This window comes from Rhinolophus sinicus, linkage group LG04 (assembly GCF_036562045.2).
Source record: "Rhinolophus sinicus isolate RSC01 linkage group LG04, ASM3656204v1, whole genome shotgun sequence".
Classification (NCBI taxonomy): Eukaryota; Metazoa; Chordata; class Mammalia; order Chiroptera; family Rhinolophidae; genus Rhinolophus; species Rhinolophus sinicus.
In genome coordinates this window covers 169,427,652-169,449,147 of record NC_133754.1, presented here as the reverse complement: position 1 = coordinate 169,449,147, position 21,496 = coordinate 169,427,652, and the positions used below count along the sequence as shown (strand labels likewise).

Here is a 21,496-nt window from a genome sequence, read left to right as displayed (position 1 = left end):
CCTGTTGTAAGGAAAATGAAGTTTGTTATGTAGACTTCTACTTTACAGTTAACTTGGCTTCTTCAGGCTCGATAGAATGGCTACAATTTAACGACTGACCATCTCAGGTGTTGACAAGGATGTGGAGCAATTGAAGCTCTCCTGGTAGGAGTGTCAATGAGTTCTGTAACCACTTTGGGAAACTGAAACATTCTAACGCTTATCATCTACATACTCCATGACCAAGCAGTTCCAATCCTGAGTTTATATACAACAGAAATGTGTATATGTGTGCACTAACAGGCATGTCTAAGAATGTTCATAGCAGCATTATTCATAATAGCCCAAACTGGAAATAATCTAGAGTCAATCAATAAGAATGGATAAATTGGTTTTTTCCTACTAGAGCAATGAAGGTGAACTACTGCTATAAGCAACAACATGGGAGAATTTCAAATATAGCGTAGAATGAAAAATACTGACACATGAGTTCATCCTGTATGCTCCATTTATATATAGTAAATTTAAAAATGGTGTTAGAAATCAGGATAATGGTTACCTTTGGGGCAGAGGGGTAAGTGAGTAGGAAGAGGGATGGGTGCAGGGCTTTCGTGGTTCTGGTGGTTACATAGATGTGTTTCCTTTGTGAAAATTTATTGAGCCAGATACTGCATACTCTCAATTGTGCACTTTAGCTATATGTTATACTTCAATTAAAAAGCTTGTTAAATGAATAGTAATGAAAACTGATATGGCCAAAATATTACATACCCGAATTTGGTAATTTTATAGGCTTTCTAACAGAAATTAACTGTTACCTATTTAGCCAGGACTCATTCAGCTGATTTCTTGATTTTTTTATGGGTTTATAGAGGATTCTAGAGAGTGGATAAACAAATTTAGAAAATTAATATTTAAAGTGATACAATTATTAGAAGAAAATTAAGGAGTTAATCCATTTAAAAATTAAAAAATATGTCATAAAATGAAAGCCTGTTATTGTAGGCATGACTGTCTGTCACCATCAGTAATGATTTTCCGTAGAGTCCTTCTAGGAATCAACCTAGATTAGGTTGTCAGAAGACGGCTATTTCCTTTAGCCTGGTCCCTCCTGATTCTTTTCTCCGTCATCAGCTGTATCACAGGTCTGGACCAGGTAGGATGAAGTATGTATAGTAATGTAGGTCTCTAAGGTATCAGGAATCTCAAGGAGGTCTCACACAGACCTACACTTTAGGTGAATTGAGCTCAACTCTCGGTGTTTGAAAAGGTTAAAAATATGGACCTTGGAGTCCACAAATCTTGATTGTGCCACTTGCTGACTCAGTATCCTTGGGCAAGTTCCTTTACTTCTTAAACCTCTGCTTCCTCACCTGTCAAAAGGGGAATGACAATTACCCACATCTCTGGTTGTTGTGAGAATCAGATGAGATAAGGAATGCGAAATGCAGTGCACAAGTGTGTTTTTCAGTGCTCCACTTGTAGCAAGATTATCTCACTTTTATAGTAAATCTGGGGCATTTGACATAAGCCTCTGTATCTTCCTTTCCATCCACAGGAATTACTGACTTGTCGACCTCTGTTTCTGCTGTCTTCCTATTTAAAGGAGAGAAAGCTTGTTATTATTTACTTAAAACTCTTTAGTAGAAACAGATGATCTTCAGAATAAAGTGAAAATTCCTCAGCATTTTACCTGAATCCTTTTATAATCTGGACCCTGCTTTTATTAAAACTCTTACTACTCTGTTTCAGTCAGCTGCAGTGCGCCATGTTCTTTTAGACCTCTGTTGCTTATAAGCGATTCTCTGCTTGGAAATTCCTCTAGTCTTCACAACGTAGTGTTTTTGTTACTTCCTCTCTGAAGTCCTCCTTGATTTGGCAGATACTTTCTCTTCTGGAAACCCATAGTGTAGACATACCTTGTTTTATTGCACTTAGCTTGATTGCACATCACAGATGTTGCACTGTTTACAAATTGACGGCATGACCCCCCACTGGCAAAATGATTACCACTTGCGTTATTTTGATGGTATGGAACTGAACCACAGTATCTCTGAGGTATGCCTGCGTTTTGTACAATTCTCCGTTTGTAATATTCATGGTGCTCATAGTCAGTTTGGGCTGCTGTAACAACATGCCATAGACGGGGTGACTTAAACAGTAAATACTTCTCACAATTCTGGAGGCTGGAAGTCTGAGATTAGGGTGCCAGCGTGGTGTGTGGTTCTTCGTCCGTGCACCCCTCACTCTTCGTGGTTTATAGAAGATGGCCTTCTTGCTGTATCCTCACATGGCAAAGAGAGAGACTCCGATTCCTTTATCCTCTTACAAGGATATCCAGCCCCATTATGGGGCTTTCACCCCCATGATCTCATTCAAACCTACCTAGTTACCTCCCCAAATCATCACACTGGGGGTTAGGGCTTCAACGAGTTTTGGGGAGACACAAGCATTCAGCCCATAGCGTGGTGTGTTTCAATCATTTGTTTACAGGTCTTTTTGGGGGACTGTGCCCAGTATAGACCCATCTGGGATCTCAACTTTCATTAACTTAAATGACGTCGTAAAATAAATACACTAGTAAAATTCTGGGGAATGAATTCTTGGGGGATATTGTGTACTCTCTTTCTGGGATATAAAATTTACATTTTTTAAGAGAACAAAGTAGCTACTATTAGTCAAAGTAAGTAATACCTGAGAAATGAATTTGATTTTAAGATGTGATCATAATTTCAGCTTATATCTCTGTGTTTTAGGTAATGGAGCTGTTGGTCCATCTGAATAAGCGTATAAAAAGCCGCCCCAAAATACAACTCCCAGTAGAGACACTATTGGTTCAATACCAGGACCCTGCTGCAGTTTCCTTTGTCACAGTGAGTGTTGGCTTGGAATATTTTTTGACTTATAGTAAGTTTTCATTTAATAACATTTATTAGATGTCATCAGCATATTGGCAACTTAGAATTTTACCCAGACTATTTCTAAATGAAGTGTGAGAGGTTTTTCTTTAAATGACACTCTGTTTTGCTACTGAGTCCTGATCCAGAGGAAATATTACCACAAAGGAAATGTTTGGAACAGGATAATGCGCGGGTGTTTACATTGGGCAAAGGAATATTGGTGAAAAGACTTGTCAGATATTTTGATCTATAAAAAAATGATTTTGACTCAGTAAAAGATTATGAGTCTGAATAGGTAGAAAACAAGGGTTATATAGCATAGGCATGAATAGAAGAAGAAAAAAGCGTAAAATGGCAAGAAGAGATAGGAAAGCTGAATTTTAAGGCTGTGTTTCTGATATATATATATATATATACACATACACACATATACACACACATACTCAGAAAGGTATGCTTTTTAAAAACGAGTAAGCTGAGGCTGGTAAGAAATATTCCTCTTGAATTGTTGTCTTCATGAAAATTAAATGTAAAACAATGTTGTGTGAAGACAGGTGATGTTTTTTTTCCCTTAAAGTTTGTAGCATTGAGGCAAAATCTATTGGGTCTTTCTGACATCTGGATTCCAGACCTTGGGAGCCACCTACTGGTCCAGACGTCTTGTCTGGCTCGCTCTGGACATATAGCTTCATTACAGATGTTCATTTCTTTAAGCGCATAGGAACATTGTGTGCCAATAAAATTGCCAAATAGAATGGCTTTAAAGGGAAGGGATTGCCTTATGAAGTCTATTCTAAAATGAAGAATCCTTCAGAAAAGCAAATCTTTATAGAATGCATAAGTCCAGATATGCATTTATGGGTTTGCTTAAAATGAGGCATTCACATGGTTTACAGTGGTGCAAACAGACTGACAGCACTCAGCTTTCCTTTGATCACCATCCACTGGTCATTTATTGGAATGAGGAACCAGAGTGCTGTAATATACTAAGGTTGTTTAAGTAAAAAGACCAGTTGGGGAAGGGCAGCCTGGGAGTTAATACTTGGTCTCTTCTTTGCTTAAAATGATCAGTGCAACAAACTGGGAGATCTGATGTTAATGTGTAGTATGTAGGTTTAGATAGGTCAGATGCTTAGTTTGTTCTTTTCAGTGAAAAGTAATTGCATATATGAGTACTTAATTTTTCTCCAGCTTTATTGAGACATCACTGACAAATAAAATTGTATATATTTAAAGTGTACAAGCTGATGATTTGATATACATATACATGAGTGCTTTAGATTAGGTGTTGCTCTCTCACATGAAGCCCATCTTAAAGCAAGCATTCTGAATAAGTGGGGCTGGAATAAACGTGATAAACATGTGGAAGGAAGATGTGATATCTTTGTTATAACTCCCTGAGTTATCACTCATATGTTTTTGTTGAAATCCTAGGGCATTTCCTTCACACTCACTTGATTTTCTCTTATTGCCTTAGAATTTTACTATAATTTATGTTAAGATGGGCTATCCTCGCTTACCAGTGGAAAAACAATGTGAACTGGCCCCCACGCTCCTTACTGCAATGGAAGGGAAGCCTCAGCCACAGCAGGATAGGTATGCTTTCCTCATTGACCTTATTTCCCACCCAGTAGAGTCGGCAGCTGCGATTCAAAATAGGTCCGCACATTTGGTTTCACTTGAGCTCATTCAGCTGACAAATAACTGAATTTCTGTGTTATCTCAACTCAACATTATTGTTTTGTTAATACTATTATAACATTTCTTAATGTGAGCATATTGAAAAATGTGCAGCGCTAACGTTTTTCTTAATCTAAATGCATTTTTTTGTCAATTAGTTTGAAGCAACAAATTTTCTGTGATTGTGAAAATTGGTTATAAAATGCTTTTCATCAAAACATTTTTATCTTGGAGGTTATAAAATTTCAGAGCAGTTTTCTTTAGGAACAGATCACTTGTTTATATTAATATGGGAATTGGAGAGGAATAAAGGTTTAGATAACATCCTTCGTTTCTTGGCTTAGATCAAAGTTTCAGATTGTGGCCGTGTAGTGGTGAGAATCATGAAGAGTACAGAAGTTGTGGAGGAAAGATGGGGTTAAACAATGTTTGTAGCTCACCTTTTTAGAGCATATACATTTTAAAAAGAGACTAATACAGATATTTACAAGTAAAATGAATAAACATAAGCACCGTTTGAAATTGTTTTCATATGTTTTAAGACTAATAAAAGGTATAATGAAAGAAGGATTACTGAAGCTGTGTTACTTAAATTCACACAGTGGAAATTTTAATATATCTCGAATATTGGCACAATTGATTTTTAATTTCTTTAGCTTTAGAATAACTTTATTTTAATTAACTGTGGAAAGGAAAAAAATTTATTGAAAGGACATGTTATAAGTTAAACTTTACCTAAGGTTTAACATAAAATCCCTTGTGGCAACAGATATTAACACTGAACCCACATTAATGTATTTTTTTTTCTGGTGCTTCTGGTAATGAGCCAGATTGGCTAAATGCCAATCATCACTCAATATCCTGAGCTTTCAGTAAGATAGTAATCTAGGCCATTTCCTAGATTAGGACTTTGTAAATAATGTGTTGACTATGAGTGGCCCTTGCTACAATTGATACTTTTTGTTAATGTGATTTTTGTTTTGTCTGTTGTTTGCATGTATAAAAATCTTGTTTTTTAAGTAGTTGCAATAAATGTAATTGTTTTTCAGCTTAATGCATCTTTTAATACCAACCCTTTTTCACATGAAATACCCTGTTGAATCATCAAAATCAGCTTCTCCCTTTAATCTTGCTGAGAAACCAAAGACTGTGCAGCTGCTTTTGGACTTCATGCTAGATGTCCTTCTGATGCCTTATGGGTAAGTGAAAAAATGAAAACAAAAACAAAGCAACCTTGTTCTTGACTGCTTTTTATTGTGTGGAGTTAAGTACAATTTTAAATGATTCAACTTGCACTTGAAAATGGATGTGTCTCAGATTGTTTTTGCTGCAGCCCTGTCGTCTTCTGAACTCCAGCCGCACTGCTTATTGACCTTATAGGTATGGAGTTGCTGTTGTGATTTCAGACTCAACCTGTCCAAGCTGAAATCAGTCTTTCCCCATAAAAACAGCTTCTCTGTTTTACTTATTATCAGTGCTGTGATGATTCTCTTAGTTATGTAGGTGTACAATTATAAATTGCCCCCAGCCTTTCTCTTTTTCGTTGCTACAATATCATTCCCATAACACCTCCTCCCCTCTCCTTGGTGTATCATTCCCACTTGCTGCCATCTAGTTTTGGCTCTTTTCAACTCTTGTCACGACTTTCTTACCAGCTGCTGTTCTTCACAACTCTCTACACTGCCATAGAGTTTCCTGATTTTTAAAACACAGATGGTATCAAGTCACACCTTAAAATCTCTGTGCTATTGTTTTCCAGTCGTTACATGCACTCATGCATTTCATGTGTTCTTACGTGTCCACGCCTTTCTGTTTTAAGAGAATACAGTTCTCTCTACTTAGAATGCTCCCCCCGTCAGAAAAGGACAAAAGGAAGAAAGAAATGCTGAAAGAAAACAATAAGAAACAACAGCCAAAAAGCCACTTTGAAAAAAACATCTCAAAGTAGCTTAGATGTCAGCTATGTGTAACACTAAACACCCAGGTATATATTTTGCCACTTGGTGTTTTTATTGCATTGTGGACATGTTCATCTTCCTTAACACATTGGGAGTTCCTTGAAGTCAAGAGCTGGTCTATTATCTAGCTCTGGTCTCTGGCATAGTGCCCAGGTTGTGATCTGCTGCCAGCCTTCTTATTTTCTAGGTTGTCCTGCTGCCAGAGACAGTTTCCTCCAATACTGATTTCATTATGTGTCTTCCCTAGTCAAAAATACAATATCCACTACAAGCTTGACATGTGGGGCTCCATATCATCTGTCTCTCAATCCAGACACGAGAGTTCTTGCTGTATGATTTCTTTCCTCTAATGTGCTCTCCTACCCCTCTAGTTTATTGTCTGGACCTTCAGACACTTCCACTAACCTCTACCTGTTCACTGCACTACCTGTGTAATATCATTTCTTATTTCTGTGCGGTTTCCTTATCTTCCGATAACATGTCAAATGCTGTGTGTGACATGTATTGTGTTGCTCCTTGCTCATTCTCACCCCTCCTGGTATTCCTCTGTCCTGTGTTTAGGGTGATTTTGGGCACAGTGTTAGCTATTCAGTAATTGCTGATTGATTTACTTACTGCCACTGGTCTTGCTATAACTTAAAAATCAGTGAAAATCTCCTTTTTTACTTGTTAAATTGGGAGGCAGCCAGAATTGGCAGGTGATGATGGCTTTGGTAAAGAAATTTTGAAATCCAAATTTAACTTAGGCACGTAATGTACCCAAGCCAGTGATTGCTCACATTTTTCTTAACCAGTGACAATTTGCCTTGTTTATATAAAAATAAAGGGATTCCTTAACAGGCTTTTTTTTTTTTTTTATAAGGTGAATTTAGGAATTGAATGAATGTGGCATATAAATAATGTGGAATAATTTACTGTGCCATCAGGTTCCAAGTGTTTTCTTTAATTTTTAATTACAATGGGTAATTTATTTTACTGTCCAGTCTAATAATTTGTCAGCATAGAATTTTGGAGTTTGAAGGGACTTGAATTAATATTTATATAGAAATTTTCATTTTGTGGTTGAGGAATACTAGTTTGACTGGATCGAAGGAATATTTACCAGAAATCTTATTTTTAATCTATAGAAGCTAAATGAAATAGGCTGATAAATTAATAAATAATAGCCACAAAGGGCTGTGAACATATGATAGGAAAAGCTAATTCTTCTTCCCTCTTTGGGCCCTTTTGAATTTTTTCATTTTTGGGACGTTATGTGCCTCTGTGGTAAGTAGTTTTAGTGGATTTTCTAATGTAGGGATATAAAGAGTTCAACAGAATTGAAGGTGAATTGCAATGTAACAGAAATAGTAATGATTAAAAATACTCTCTGCTTTGGGTATAGAACAATACCACTGCCCACCATCATCAACAAACCTTTTCTCTGTATTTGTCAGCTAAATACTCAAAATGCTGTGGGTCCATAGTGGCTCTTAGAGCAGTTGTTTATAGATTGAGAATGAACCAAATATTTCTATTTGTTGGTGGTAACCACTATAATTCATTTGTCACCAAGGTGAGCAGATGTATTCTTATGGTTAATTTTCTGAAGATGTAGATACCTTTTTTAGATACCTTTAAAATTTTTCTTTATGATGAAATTTTACTTTTACGTGTTTGTTCTTCCAGAAAAGTTCTGCATGAGGAAAGTATATAATTTAATGGATTATATATGCATGTATAGATAGGTATGTGTTTTAATAGAGAGGGGTTACATTTCCGTTTCCTTTCCAGATACGTGTTAAATGAATCCCAGAGTCGCCAAAATTCATCTTCAGCACAGGGTTCTTCTTCAAATAGTGGGGGAGGTTCTGGAATACCACAGCCTCCCCCGGGAATGAGCTTTTATGCAGCTAAACGAGTTATTGGTGATAACCCATGGACACCTGAACAGTTGGAGCAGGTATGACACTGCTTATTCGTCGTGGAGCTTAACCTTGTACACGCACCCCTGCGAAGTCCAGGAAAACACTTGTAATGTAATTCCAGTGTATTCAGGCTCACTAATGAAATATGTTTGAAAGGATCAGTTGATGTGATGTGTTCTCTTCATCATGTCAGTTGTTTGTTAAAGCCCCAGGGGAAGGGAGGAGTGGGAAATGCTCTTCAGTTTCCCTAATATTGCTTACATTTTTCAAGTATGAAATACAGCCCACTTATAAATTAAATATATTTAACTTCTTTCATTTTAGTTTTTAATTAGAGGTTTAATAATTATCTAGACGCTTTGGGGCAATTAAAATACAATTTATCCTACATGATTCAGGTTTTTAGGGCTGTACATTTTGTGTCAAGTGAGGAACTCCTGTACTCACAAGTGACACTATGGGGGAAAGCATGACTCCCTTTTATATTTCTTCATGGGAATTTAAAAATTGGCATTAAGAATTTTATTCTGGATTTAAACAGGACACAGACGTTCTCTGAGCAGCTTTTAAAAAAGACTGGTGCTCTACAGAGAAGGTGCCTCACTGTGTCTGTATCATCAGGCACCTCAGGGAAGAACAGATGAGATCAGTATGTAATTATTTTGGAATTCAAGCAACATGGGTTAGTCTTCCAATCCTTCCTTTATCTCTCCATGGCACTCTAAATGATTTGATCTTTTTCTTTTTGGGGATGTAAGTGACCACTGCTCAAAACTGTTCCCAGGAGAGGGAAAAAGGCAAGTGGGGTATTCTTGCCACTCACAAATTGATTTGTTCAGTGAGGGTTATATTCGTTCAGATTTACTGCTTCATGTTTAGACATCTTTTTTTTTTCCCTCTTTAAGCCATGATGTAAGAAAGAAAGGTAAATAGAACAGAAACTACTTTTCACTGAGTGTGATCAGTGTGACAGGCACTTTGAATGCATTCTCTCATTTAATCCTCACAGCAACCCAAGGAGGTAGAAATTGTTACTTCCATTTTGTAAAAGGAACTAAGGTTCTGAGATTCGCCACGGTCTCACTCCCGGTACTAGGCTTTGAATCTAGGTCTGTCTGAGGGCTAAAGCTATAAGGGCTGGAGAATAATTGTTATCTTATATTAAATTGCAATCTTAGGTTGGTCATTATTTGCTAATTTCTAAAGGTCCCTGTATACCTTTTGTCAATTTCATACTCTAGTGCTCAAACAGTTTAGTTTTAAGGATGAAAAGTGTTTTCCTCTTATTTTTAAATCTCTTGTTTTACATTTCTCCTTCCAGATAAATAGCTTTTATTTTGATATAGTTAATGATAATGTAAAGGTTCAAGTAGTACAGAACAGTATAAAGAGAACTTAAAAATTACCTGAAATCCTGCCACCTAGTTGTCATTCATCTACGTCCTGCTCTCTGTGTATGTGTGTGTGTACACAAATACAATTTTACACGCTACATTTTCACGTACCATATAATACATTATTTGCAGTTCACTTTTTTCATTTAATAGTATCTCAAGTTTTAAAAACAATATCCGTAATATCTCTGTAAAATTTAATTATATGTATACCACATAATATTTTTAATCAGTCTCTTATTGATGGACGTTAGTACTGTTTTCAGTTTTCTTTGAACATTTCTTTTTCTGTATCTTTGTGTGCTTGACTTCCATAACTGTCCTTTTTATGGCTTAAGTAAATGTTTGAGTCTTTTCTATTGTAGCTCTTGTTACAAGTAAGTTGTGATGAATAGGAAGAGGGAAGGCAGGCATTTTTGTGATGTTTGTATTTTGCATTCTTTGTCATTTAATAATTTTAAAGTTTGTCAATCCTAATTCACATATATAAGAACTATTATGTAACTGATTTTTTAGGATAAAGTTTTACTTCTCATATATATTTGTTTTAAATAGTTGTTTTTAGTGAAATTCATAGCTGCTTTACATTGCATGAAGTTCTAAGCAGAATCTGTCTTTAGTCTGTTTCATTTCATTAATTGCATTATTTCATTTTAGCCAGTTAATTACACTGAATAATTGAATAGTCTTCAATTAGAAATTTACTTGAATTGACTAGCGTACGTTTGAAATCTTATTGTTTTCAATTTGTAAGAATATTGAGGACAAGAATTAGTATGTTAACAATAGAGTGGAACTCCATAGAGCATGAGTTGTTTAGTTCCTTTCAAAGTGTCGTAACCATGAAGCACTTGATTTCTAATTGTATCACCATGCTTACCTGGAGGCTCCAGATTTGTACTTCAGTTCAAGGTTTCATCATCCTAGAGAAGCTGTGTAACCTAAGTAGGAAAGCTGTGTATCATAATGGTCTTGGAGTCTGAGAGACTGTGTTTGAATCTTGCCATCATCACTTGCTAACTATGTGTCTTAATGTCTTAAGCCTTTCCTCACCTGAAAAATGGGTATAACAGTACTTATCTCAGATTGTGAGGGTTAAATGAAATCATAACTACATATGGTTTACTACAGCCCCTGGCACCTTGTAAGCCTAAATAGGAGCTGCTACTGTTGTTACTACTTATCTTTGGTTTATGGACATAACTGATATGTTAAACAGTAATTTTGGTTGGTGGTCTTTTGTTTCTCTGATCGCTGTTTCTCTTTCCCTTTATTATCTACAGTGCAAATTGGGTATAGTGAAATTCATAGAAGCTGAACAGGTTCCGGAACTTGAAGCTATTCTCCACCTGGTGATTGCTTCTAGTGACACACGCCACAGTGTGGCAACAGCAGCAGACCTAGAATTGAAAAGCAAGCAAAGGTAAACTACATCTCTTTTAAACTTTCAAAATTGGAAAGAGGCTAGATTTCTAAAATCTTACTCAGCACACATTTATTCTTTTAAGATTTTGTGTAATAAAACATTCAGTTTATTAGATTATGAAATATGCCTAATTTGTAATAAGAACAGTTTAAGAGTAGGATTCTGTATAAGACGAAGAAGAAAGGCTGTTTGGCGAAGCAATTTAAAACTGAAATAGGTGAGGAATATTACCGCAAGAAATGAGACCATTGGCTAGGTAAATGAGCTTAAAGAACTGATGTTAAGAAAAATGTCAAAACCCAAAAGTTACTAATTTTTGATTCTTCCTCTAACTCAAACCATTTGAGATTGCTTTTAATAAAGGATATGTAGGTATAATGGTTAATACAGCGAAGACCAGATCCCATGAAAATAGGTGCTGAATAGATCTTAATTCACACAGGAGGAAATACAAATAGTAAATAGGCTCATAGAAATTATTCTGTATAAGAAATCAAATCAATGCAAAGTAAAATCATGGTATACCAGTTTGTACCCAGTGGTAAATAAAATTGCGTAACAGTTGATAACTCCATTTAAGTTTCTGTTGAAGTGCTATTCTTATACCCTGTTGATTTACATTATAAATTGAAATAATTTTGGGGAAGCAGTTGCAGTAAGTAATGAATCATAAAGATATTTACAATCTTTTCTCTAGATCTTACTTCTGGGAACTTATCCTAAGAGAATCATTTAAGAGAAGAAAAAGGTTATATGTAGAAAAAAATGTATAGATTTACTCACTATACCGTTTTCTGTAATTAAAAATGGAAACAGATTCACATTTCCACAATAGGGAAATAGTTAAGTAAATTAACTGTGTGCATCTATATTGAATATTACATATTATTACAAAATAGTTATAAAAAACAATAAAGCAACATGTAAATTGCCCTCAGTCAATGGCAAATGAATAAAGCACAATACAAAATGATATGTGTTATTTAAAAAAAAAGACACGTTCAGAGACTGAAGAATAACATGAAAAATTGAAGATCATTGAAAAAAATCAATTTATAGAATAGTTCTTTTCTGAATTTATTTTAATGTTTAATGTAATAACAAGCTACAAAACAGCTAAATGTGGGTAAGGTAATAAATCAAGCGTTATAAAGGTTCCATTTATTGTAGTTTTCCATCGCCTAAGAAACCAATACAAGTAGGTGTAACAGAATAAGGAAATTAACTTCAGTGTGTCTTGGTTGCTTGTTGAAGTATAAGCTGTGTGTGTGTGTGTGTGTGTGTGTGTGTGTGTGGTGTGTGTATGTGTGTGTGTGTGTGTGGTGTGTGTGTGGGTGGTGGTGGTGGTGGTATTGGCTTACCACTAACGGGCATGTGAAGTGCCATAGAGAAGGAGCGGGTTTGTCATGGAATTAGTTCTGGTCATGCCTCATGATGATTGTCTGAATTTGGAAGACTCATTTTAAGCTTGCCAGGCCTTGGACTCTGTAAAATAAGAAAGTTGAACTAGACTGTACTTAACATTCCCCCCAAGTCTAACATTCCTTCATGCCACTTATAACTGTATCTTCCTGGTATCTCTTTCAAGGAGTTTATTTGGTTTTGAAATACCAAAAGATTTTCCTTTAAAACTTCTCATTGTGTGTGAACTGGCTCCATTCTTTACACCATGTAGTGGATTGAATTGTTGGAAATACAAATGTAGTGCTTAAGTATTCTAATTAGTTTCAGTTTTGTGTATTTTGTTTATTTCATTAAAATAATATAACATTGTTAAGAGGTAAAAAGTGAGTTGAGAACAATAGGCAGATATTACCATTTTGTTAAAGTAAAATTCCATAGTATCTTTGAGTCCTGTATTTGTTGATTTATTTTTTTAATCCACCTACCTCCCATGCCCATTCACCTGATTTACATGCATAGGAAAGAAGTCTAGAAAAAGATAGACAGCAAAGCTAGTGGAAAAGTAATAGAGAAGAATATGGTGCAGATTGTAGGGAATTTTATTTTCTGTGTTAAATTTGTTTCTGAATTTTTAACAACAAATATGTAATCAAAACAAAAACTAGAAAGATAGCAAGAGGAAACGTAGAAGAAACCACGAAAATGATCTGTGATCGTTAATCACTATTAAATTTTTACATTGTTTTATTAAAGTGTTTTGTGAAAAATCTCTAAACCTGTAGTATTTATAGAAAGGAAACAATGGAGGAGCTTGACGATTAGTTAGTAGCAATCAGCTGCAGAAAAATGTAGGTGACTAATAACTAAGCTACAATTGTATAATAACTTGAGGACAGTGGGTTGTAGATATCCAAAGAAGAGGTAGATTGATAAGCTGTGAAAAAAGAGATGGATTAGAAAAACAGTCAAAACAGCAGGATAATTTGCCTTTATTACAAATATAGCACATCTTGAAAGCAGAACCAATGTGAAAGGCACAGAGAAAATAGTATGATTAAATGTCGTGAATCAAGCAAAATGCAGGATTGCAGTATTGCTAGGTTTATAAAATGACTGGGTGGGGTTGCAGCAGAGGGTGGGTGCCAGTCACCAATCATGTGATATTCTTATTCACCTTATTGTGGGGCCCAAGTAGGAATTAGTCTTAGTGACTAATGGCAGCATGACTGCTCTGGAGAATTAGGTCCTAAAACTGCAAGTATGTGCTGGTAGGTAAGGAAGTGGGGGATACTGGGAATCATAGGGACACAATATTAGAGAAATTTAATGGGTTTCTTAGGGTTGTGTCTTTAATGGGTAAAAAATTTTTGTTACCCTCCTTATTGATTTTGAATTTCCAAGTGGTTAAACAGAAAATTCATGCCCAGGGCTCTTTGAACAAATGTAGTATAGCTCTGCTCTGTTGGAACTGCTCCATGGCATTGGCCCTGAGAGTGGATGGAGTACAGCCAGTGTTCTTGTGTGGCACCAAACTGGGCCATTGGATACAATGATCTATTGAATCAAGGGGGGATAAGTGGCTTTTTTTTCTGTTTAAAAACTAGCTTTGATACAAGTTAAGCCTTTTCCTTTCCTTCTCTTCTTATAGTGTCAGTTGCCCGTTTCATTTGTCTTTTTTTTAACTTGTTTTTTTTGGTAACACATTGAGGGTATGAATTTTTAAATCATTGAAGTGTCCCCCATTGTAACAAGCTGTGTTGAAACTTTTCGTAGCTTGATTGACTGGAATAATCCTGCCATCATTAATAAGATGTACAAGGTGTACCTTGGAGATATACCACTGAAGACAAAAGAGGTAGGTTGTTTTGGTTTATTCTCACATCGTCATGAAAAGCCCTTTGTTGGCATGTGCTCTGTATATTTGAACATTTTTCCTAGTTATTTTGATCTAAGCTGAACCCATGCTATAGGAAATACTGGTTGTAAGCCATGGTCGTCTAGGTGGATTAAAATCGCCTGGTAATTTAATTTACCTGATCTGGTTTTTTCAGTTCAGGTGCTTAAGTAATGATGATTGTCTAGATTAGGGATCAGCAAACTTTTTCTGTAAAAAATTTATGGTTTCCTGGGTGTGTCATTTCCTGGTTGTGAGGCTGCAACTACTCAACTCTAACGTAAACATGAAAGCAGTCATAGGCAACCTGTAACTTAATGAGCATGGCTGAGTGCCAGTAGGACTTTACGGATACTGACATTTGGATTTCATATAATTTTTATGTATTATGAAGTATTCATCTTGATTTTTAAAAAAATCATTTAAAAATATGAAAATCATTTAACTCCAAGGCCTTCCTAAAATGGTGGGCCAGATTTGGCACGTGGGCTATACTTTGTTGATCCCTGGTCTAAAATCTAGAACAGTAAATGGGTTCTTCTGAAGCCTCAAAGTAAAATGTTTGCTTAGTAATATGTTATATTATTACATAAGTTGTATGTTTACATATATATACGTGTGTGTGTGTGTGTGTGTGTGTGTGTGTGTGTGTGTATATATATACTTTCTCATAAGTTATATATTCAGTTTACTGTGTTTTCAAGTGTTCAAAGTCCAAAACCAGACACAGGGATTATTTGTTTGCCTGCTTGCTTGCTTGATTTTTAAACCATAAATAGCTGTTTTAAAAATCGTGTTAGCTCCGGTTAGATTAAATTGAGTGTGATATAGCAGAAAGAAAAATGAGTTGGGAATTGGCACCTCACCCTGGATTCTAGTCCTGAATGGCTGCCCGTAATAAATATACCCTGGAGGAGAGATTTGGCTAATCACAGAACTTCTCTGGGCCTCATGTTCTTTATGTAAAAAAATGAAGGGGTTGAATTAGATCAGTGGTTCTCAAGAGTGGGGTCCATGGACCCTTATTGGGTCAAAGAGAGATTTTTATAATGAAACATTTGCTTTAACTCAGTGAACCAATATTTTCTAAATGATGTTACAGAAGCATATAAGGGTGCTTAGATAGACAAGTGGGATTTCGTATAACAGAGTATGCAGAAGTTCATTGACGGTTTCAAATCCAAATGGCAACTCACCTTGGACAAGCTATTGTTTAACAAGTTTTGGTGTATCAAAGAATATCCATAAGTACCTGAAAAGGCTAAAATCATCCCCACTCTTTTGTCCACATATCTGTGTGAAGCTGTTTCTTTTCATATATTTTAACCAAAATAACATATCAAAACAGATTAAATGCAGAGGAAGATAAAAGAATTCAGTGCTCTTCTATTGAGGTGGACAGTGAAGAGATTTATAGAAAATGTAAACAATGCTCCTCTCCCAGTAGTTTTTTGATTTGGAAAATACAGGTCTTTTTCTTGAAAGTATGTTGTTTATGAAAAAAATGAGTTTATTAATATTTTTAAGAGAATAAATATTTTAAAATTTCTCAGTTTTTCGTTCAAATATAGTAAATATTGATAGGTATTCCAATATAAACAAAAGCTCTTTGGAGTCTTTAGTAATTTTTAAGAGTGTAAAGGGATCTTGAAACAAATTTTGAGAGACCACTGATTTAGATGCTCTCTCATGACTTTTTCGGTTCACAATAATTTTGAAATGCTGAATTGTAATCAAACATGTTTTCGACAGGGAGCAGTTCTGAAGCCAGAGCTGAAAAGGGACCCAGTCAGTACAAGAGTCAAGTTAAAGATTGTCCCTCATCTCCTTCGTTCTAGACAAGCTGCGGAAACGTTCCCAGCTAACATTCAGGTAATACAAATTTTATGTCTGTTTAATTAGAGAAAGAACTGCATTAGTGGATATTCAAGAGGTAGGTTGATGTACGTAACAAGGTTAATGACATTTCATATTTTTTTCTGTCTCAAGGTTAGCTGCAGACATGATTAAAAATTTTTGTGTTATAGATTATATACTATATGTAGTTACCATTCACCCTAAAGGTATGGTGACAATCCCATTCAAACTAGTGTTTTTCTGAGAGGCTTTTCTCCAAAAAGGTTCCTCAAGAAATTTGGTTACTTAAATGGAAAAATGAGTCATCCCTAATGGAAACCTCACAGGAAGGCAGCAGCCAAATCCTCTTGATTCTGACTTCTTCGTGTCTTCATCCTCCCTACACCTAGTGCTGATACTAATCAAGAATGTCCCTTCTTGTTTTGGTTATGCAGTACTTTTTTACCTGTTTCCCTGCCTCGAGTGTTGCCCACAGCCAGTCTGTTTCCTGTGTTGCCATTGCCAATGGAATTATTTTTGTTGTGGGAAATGCTTCTGCTCTTTGTTGGTGTGGGATACAAACCCCTCCACAAAAGGTCTTGCCTGTATCCAGCTGACAACCAGTTCAGCTCTGGAGGCAGATAGATTTGAGTATGCAGTTGACCCTTGAACAACATAGGTTTGAACTGCATGGGTCCACTTATATGCGGATTTTTTTCAATAAATACTGTAAATGTATTTTTCGTATGATTTTCTTTTCTCCAGCATACTTTATAAGAATACAGCATATAATACATACAGCATATAAAAGATGTGTTAATTAACTTTTATGTTATGGGTAAGGCTTCTGGTCAGTAGTAGGCTGTTCAGTTTTTGAGGAGTCAAAAGTTAAGTGAATTTTCAACTGTGTATATTTGCTTTTGATCCTAAATAAGCCTCAGGGTTTTTCTGCTTTCCTTTAAAACTTTTCTTTTTTTAATCTGTAAAATGGGTGTAGTAGCAGCTACCTCATAGCAATGTTGTAAAGACTGAATGGGATAACAGAAAGTTTAGAGCTCAGTGGCTAGTGCTTATTCAGTTACAAAGTTCTTGGTAAATGGTGAAAAGTTAGCAGTTATTTCCCTTCTGGTCTCATATCTCACCACCTCTTTGCCTAAGATTATTGCTCTTTAAATACGCTGTTTTCCTGGCTCCGTGTCTCCACTTACGATGCTCCCTCTGCCTGGCACAGCTCCCCCTTCCCCTTCTATCTGAAATGTTCCCATTTCCCACCCCTCTTCTCTTTAAGTCCCAAAGTAAGAACGCGCTCCTTTTGTGTTCACTGTATGGTGTACATAGGCTTCTGTCTTAGCATCTCTACTTAAGTCTTGTTTAAGCAGCTCCTTCTTCCTTCTAGATGATAAAACTTTTGTTCCCAGTATCTGGTACATTAATATTTGACTAATTTCAAGTACTCTGTTTTGTGTCTCCATAACTGTAAAATTATCACAGAGCTTCTTCCCTTTCACTTTCCAAGCACTGTTTCCCAGATAGTGTCTTGATAATTTTTGTTCAGAAAATTTGGTTGTGGTAATACTACATTATATTACATAATAAGCAGCTAGAATTTTGTGACAAAATAATTCATAGGCATTCTGTAGGTGTACACTTTTATTTGTAGTTATTTATGTTTTTTAAATAAGCCCAGCTAAAATTGTGTACATTCAAAGACAAACTCATTGTTCATCACCCGTAAACATTCTTCCTTTTTTGATATTCCCATTTCTAATGATGCTGTTACCGTTCTCCTGCATCCTTGGCCCTACCCCTTTCTTCTTCACCTGTCAATCACAGAATCCTTTGCGGTATCATTCAGATGAGCCTCTTCTTTCCAGACACCAATAACTTTAATGAGACACGTGTATTCTCACCTTGATTTTGAACATATGAAAGCATCTGACATAATTCTTCGTGTCTAATATGTATGTTATGACTTGTATTTTTTTCTCACAAATCATTAGTGTTGTAATGAATCCTTTGCTTCTATTATCTTACCATATTATTCTATATAACATAGCATTGTCACATTAATTTTCTAAGAAAGTCTTTTCCAAATAATGTAGCACTTGATTATATATTGTCCTATATCATTTTTAATGTGCACTTGACTCCCCATAAAGATGGAGTGTCCTGATAGCAATGCTTCTCTTCTTTATACCTCATAGTTCCTTACGTGGTATTGATTCTACAGCAGATGCTCAATGCCATGTCCAGTGACATGTCATTGTTAAGTAAGACCGGAATACTATTAGTAGTTTTAGCAGAGGATGGAGATTTTTGTTTTTTATCTTTCCCATAAAAAGTAGGAAGTTGAGTTTAGATTTCTTTGATGTTCATGTTTAGTATCTAAACTGTCTGGAAGCTGCACAGGCCTCATTTACTATGTGAATTTTTTATTCTTTTTGCCATCTAGACATGACTACACAGTATGTGGAGCACTTCACACCCGACTGTACACTCATAGAATGCTTTCATGTTGATATTTATCCGTGAAGCTTTCTTATAATTTGTTTTGAATGACTTTGTAGTTAAGAAACCTGATTCCTTCACAATGGTATTACTTGCTAGTGTCCTCTGTGTGATACGGAGTGACAGAATGGTGGCCCACTTCAGCGTGAATTCTAAGTGACTGCCTAGTGGTAGACTCACAAGGTTTGTAGACTTGTGCGATCAACATTGTATTTGTTACTCCACAGACTGTTGATTGGAGCTACTGATTGCCTTCCTAAGATTGTCAGCTCAAATGTGTGTATGTATTAAAAGACCTGCATTAATTTTGAAGAACAAGGTGTAGTGCAAAAGGTGTGCTGTTGTATCCTAATATTTGAGAATAGTCAGTTGCTGTTTTTATTAGTTGGTGTTCTTGACTAATTGTTCATTTCTCATAGGTGGTGTATGATGGACTTTTTGGTACAAATACAAATTCAAAATTAAGAACATTATCCCTGCAATTTGTGCATCACATTTGTATAACGTAAGTTTTGGGCACTATTTGTAAAAATTTCAAGCTGTTGGAGTGATCAAATGATTCAAGTATATCTTGCCTAGAAAGAAATCATGATTGTTCACCTTTAAAATTTTTCACATTTTAATAGATTATTTTAACTTATTTTACTTAGTCTCTAATTATTTTAAGTAATTATCTGAAAAGATATGTTGTAATTACAAGATTCTTATCTTGTTTTGTGTATGTGTGCTATTTTTTTCAAAGTTGTCCAGAAATCAAGATTAAGCCATTAGGTCCAATGCTTTTGAATGGCCTCACCAAGCTAATCAATGAATATAAAGAAGTAAGTGAATTGTCTTTTAACTTTTGTTAACATTTTATATTTGAAAGTATTTTCTGTTATAAGCTTTTTTGGTCTACATGTTGGTTTAGTTAGTTATGGTTTGCTATTATTCCATTGTTTCTTAATATTTTTACTTGAAGTGGTGCAGATTTCAGAAATTACCGCCATCTTTTGCTTTGTTTTGGAAATAAGTGTTAAAAGGTGATAGGAATCTTGAGGGGTCTTATCCCTTCTTTAAATAACATTTTAAAAGCAAATACTTGTACATTCTACTTTTAGGCACTGTGTAAAAAATGGAATGAAAAGAATTAGTTAAATTTTATTTTACTATTTATTTACATATGGGTCTACCTGGATTTGCTTATATTGAGAAACTGTTAATCGCATTTTACTGACTCAGAATTCTATCAAAACATGCATTCAGTAAATTTTTGATTCCTTAAGCTAAGTGGGATGAGGTTTCTTTGGACTATACAGTTTTGAATCCTGTTTGTCCTTGCCACTCTCACCATCTCCAGTATTTCAGGGGAATTTGCTTAAAAAGTAAGGTTTCAAGAACTCTAGTTAGCATTATTTTTCTAAGTCTTAGCTAAACATGAATGCATGTTTGCAGTAGTATAGTGATTAAGATTTTGCCATGTGGAGTTAGAATTGAGTTTGAATCTAAGTTTTGCTCTTTGATGAGTTACCTAAATTCTTTGGGCCTTTGTTCTTTATTAGAAAAATGAAAATAATGCCATTTAATTGGGTATTGTGAAGATTAAATGAGATCTACACATAAATTACTTAGCACAGTAAGGCACACTAGTAGATGTTATTGTTAGTGAAAAGCTGTTCATTCATTGTGCAGTTGTGCTTTTGGGGGCAGTGTTAAGGCCCGGTTATCTTATCTTTTCCTATTGAATAGTGCTTGCGTGGTTTTTGAGGCCTAGGGAACCTTTTAAATTATATTTATGACATAAGTAATGCTTTGGATGGTTGGTAGAAATAAAAATGCTTTGGGGCTTTTAGGAAGAAGCTGTATATTTTAAAAATAGGTTAGAAGAGCCAGATAAACCACAGGGCCCTAATCCCTTTACCTCCAGATGACACCATGTCTTCCCAATGATGAACCCATAAAAATGAATCTATAAGAGTGGCCATCTAGGTGTGGAAGAGTGAATCCTACGTTAAATGTATAAACTTCAACTCACAGACGTGTTACTTTGTTTTGAGTAGTCAGTCACTATTGGTTTTCATAATGCCATGTAAAATTCTGTTTGAGGAGGCAATCTCACTAATTCACTTGATAACTATGATCACTTTTAATTTTTTATAGTGGAAGATATGAGCGGAAGCTGTTTATTATAGTGCAGATTTTAAAAGAACTGCCCCCCCCACAGCTTACTGCCATTTTGGGTGAAAGGGGGTATCCTAGCCGGTTGGATGACTGGTGAATTTTCTAATATGTTAATAAGGTGTTTTCCTAGTGTGTGGAAGATGAATTTTGGTGTCTGCAGGTTACGTAGTGTTGAAAATTTCCTGAACGTAGCACCATCTAAGAGAAACTTTTCATATATGTCCACTGTAGTTTCTTTTCGGAGTGAGTTGGGGATGCAAAATTTTGTTTGTTTTTCCTTTAGTCATGTGATGAATTCTGGGTTTGGACTTTTTCTGTTTGTTTTGTTCAGATGCTAATATCATGTAGTTAGGCAGAGAGACCAGGTTCACCAAGGAGTGAAATAATGCATGTAACTGCAGCAAAAAGGTTTTGCCGTTTACTGTGTTTTTTGTTTTGTCTGTTTTTGTT

At 35.5% G+C, this 21,496-nt stretch overlaps 1 protein-coding gene across 5 annotated transcripts in view; it reads left to right on the top strand.

The window, feature by feature from the left end:
• Positions 1–21,496, top strand: part of ECPAS (Ecm29 proteasome adaptor and scaffold) — a 100,517-nt gene that overhangs the window by 28,408 nt on the left and 50,613 nt on the right. For all 5 annotated transcript variants that reach the window (XM_019749528.2, XM_074330823.1, XM_074330822.1 and 2 more), the window contains 9 exons: positions 2,736–2,852; positions 4,357–4,475; positions 5,609–5,758; positions 8,291–8,459; positions 11,102–11,241; positions 14,422–14,503; positions 16,295–16,414; positions 19,306–19,391; positions 19,629–19,707. In XM_019749528.2, the coding sequence (XP_019605087.1) occupies positions 2,736–2,852; positions 4,357–4,475; positions 5,609–5,758; positions 8,291–8,459; positions 11,102–11,241; positions 14,422–14,503; positions 16,295–16,414; positions 19,306–19,391; positions 19,629–19,707 (1,062 nt within the window). The remainder of the gene's footprint in view (positions 1–2,735; positions 2,853–4,356; positions 4,476–5,608; positions 5,759–8,290; positions 8,460–11,101; positions 11,242–14,421; positions 14,504–16,294; positions 16,415–19,305; positions 19,392–19,628; positions 19,708–21,496) is intronic.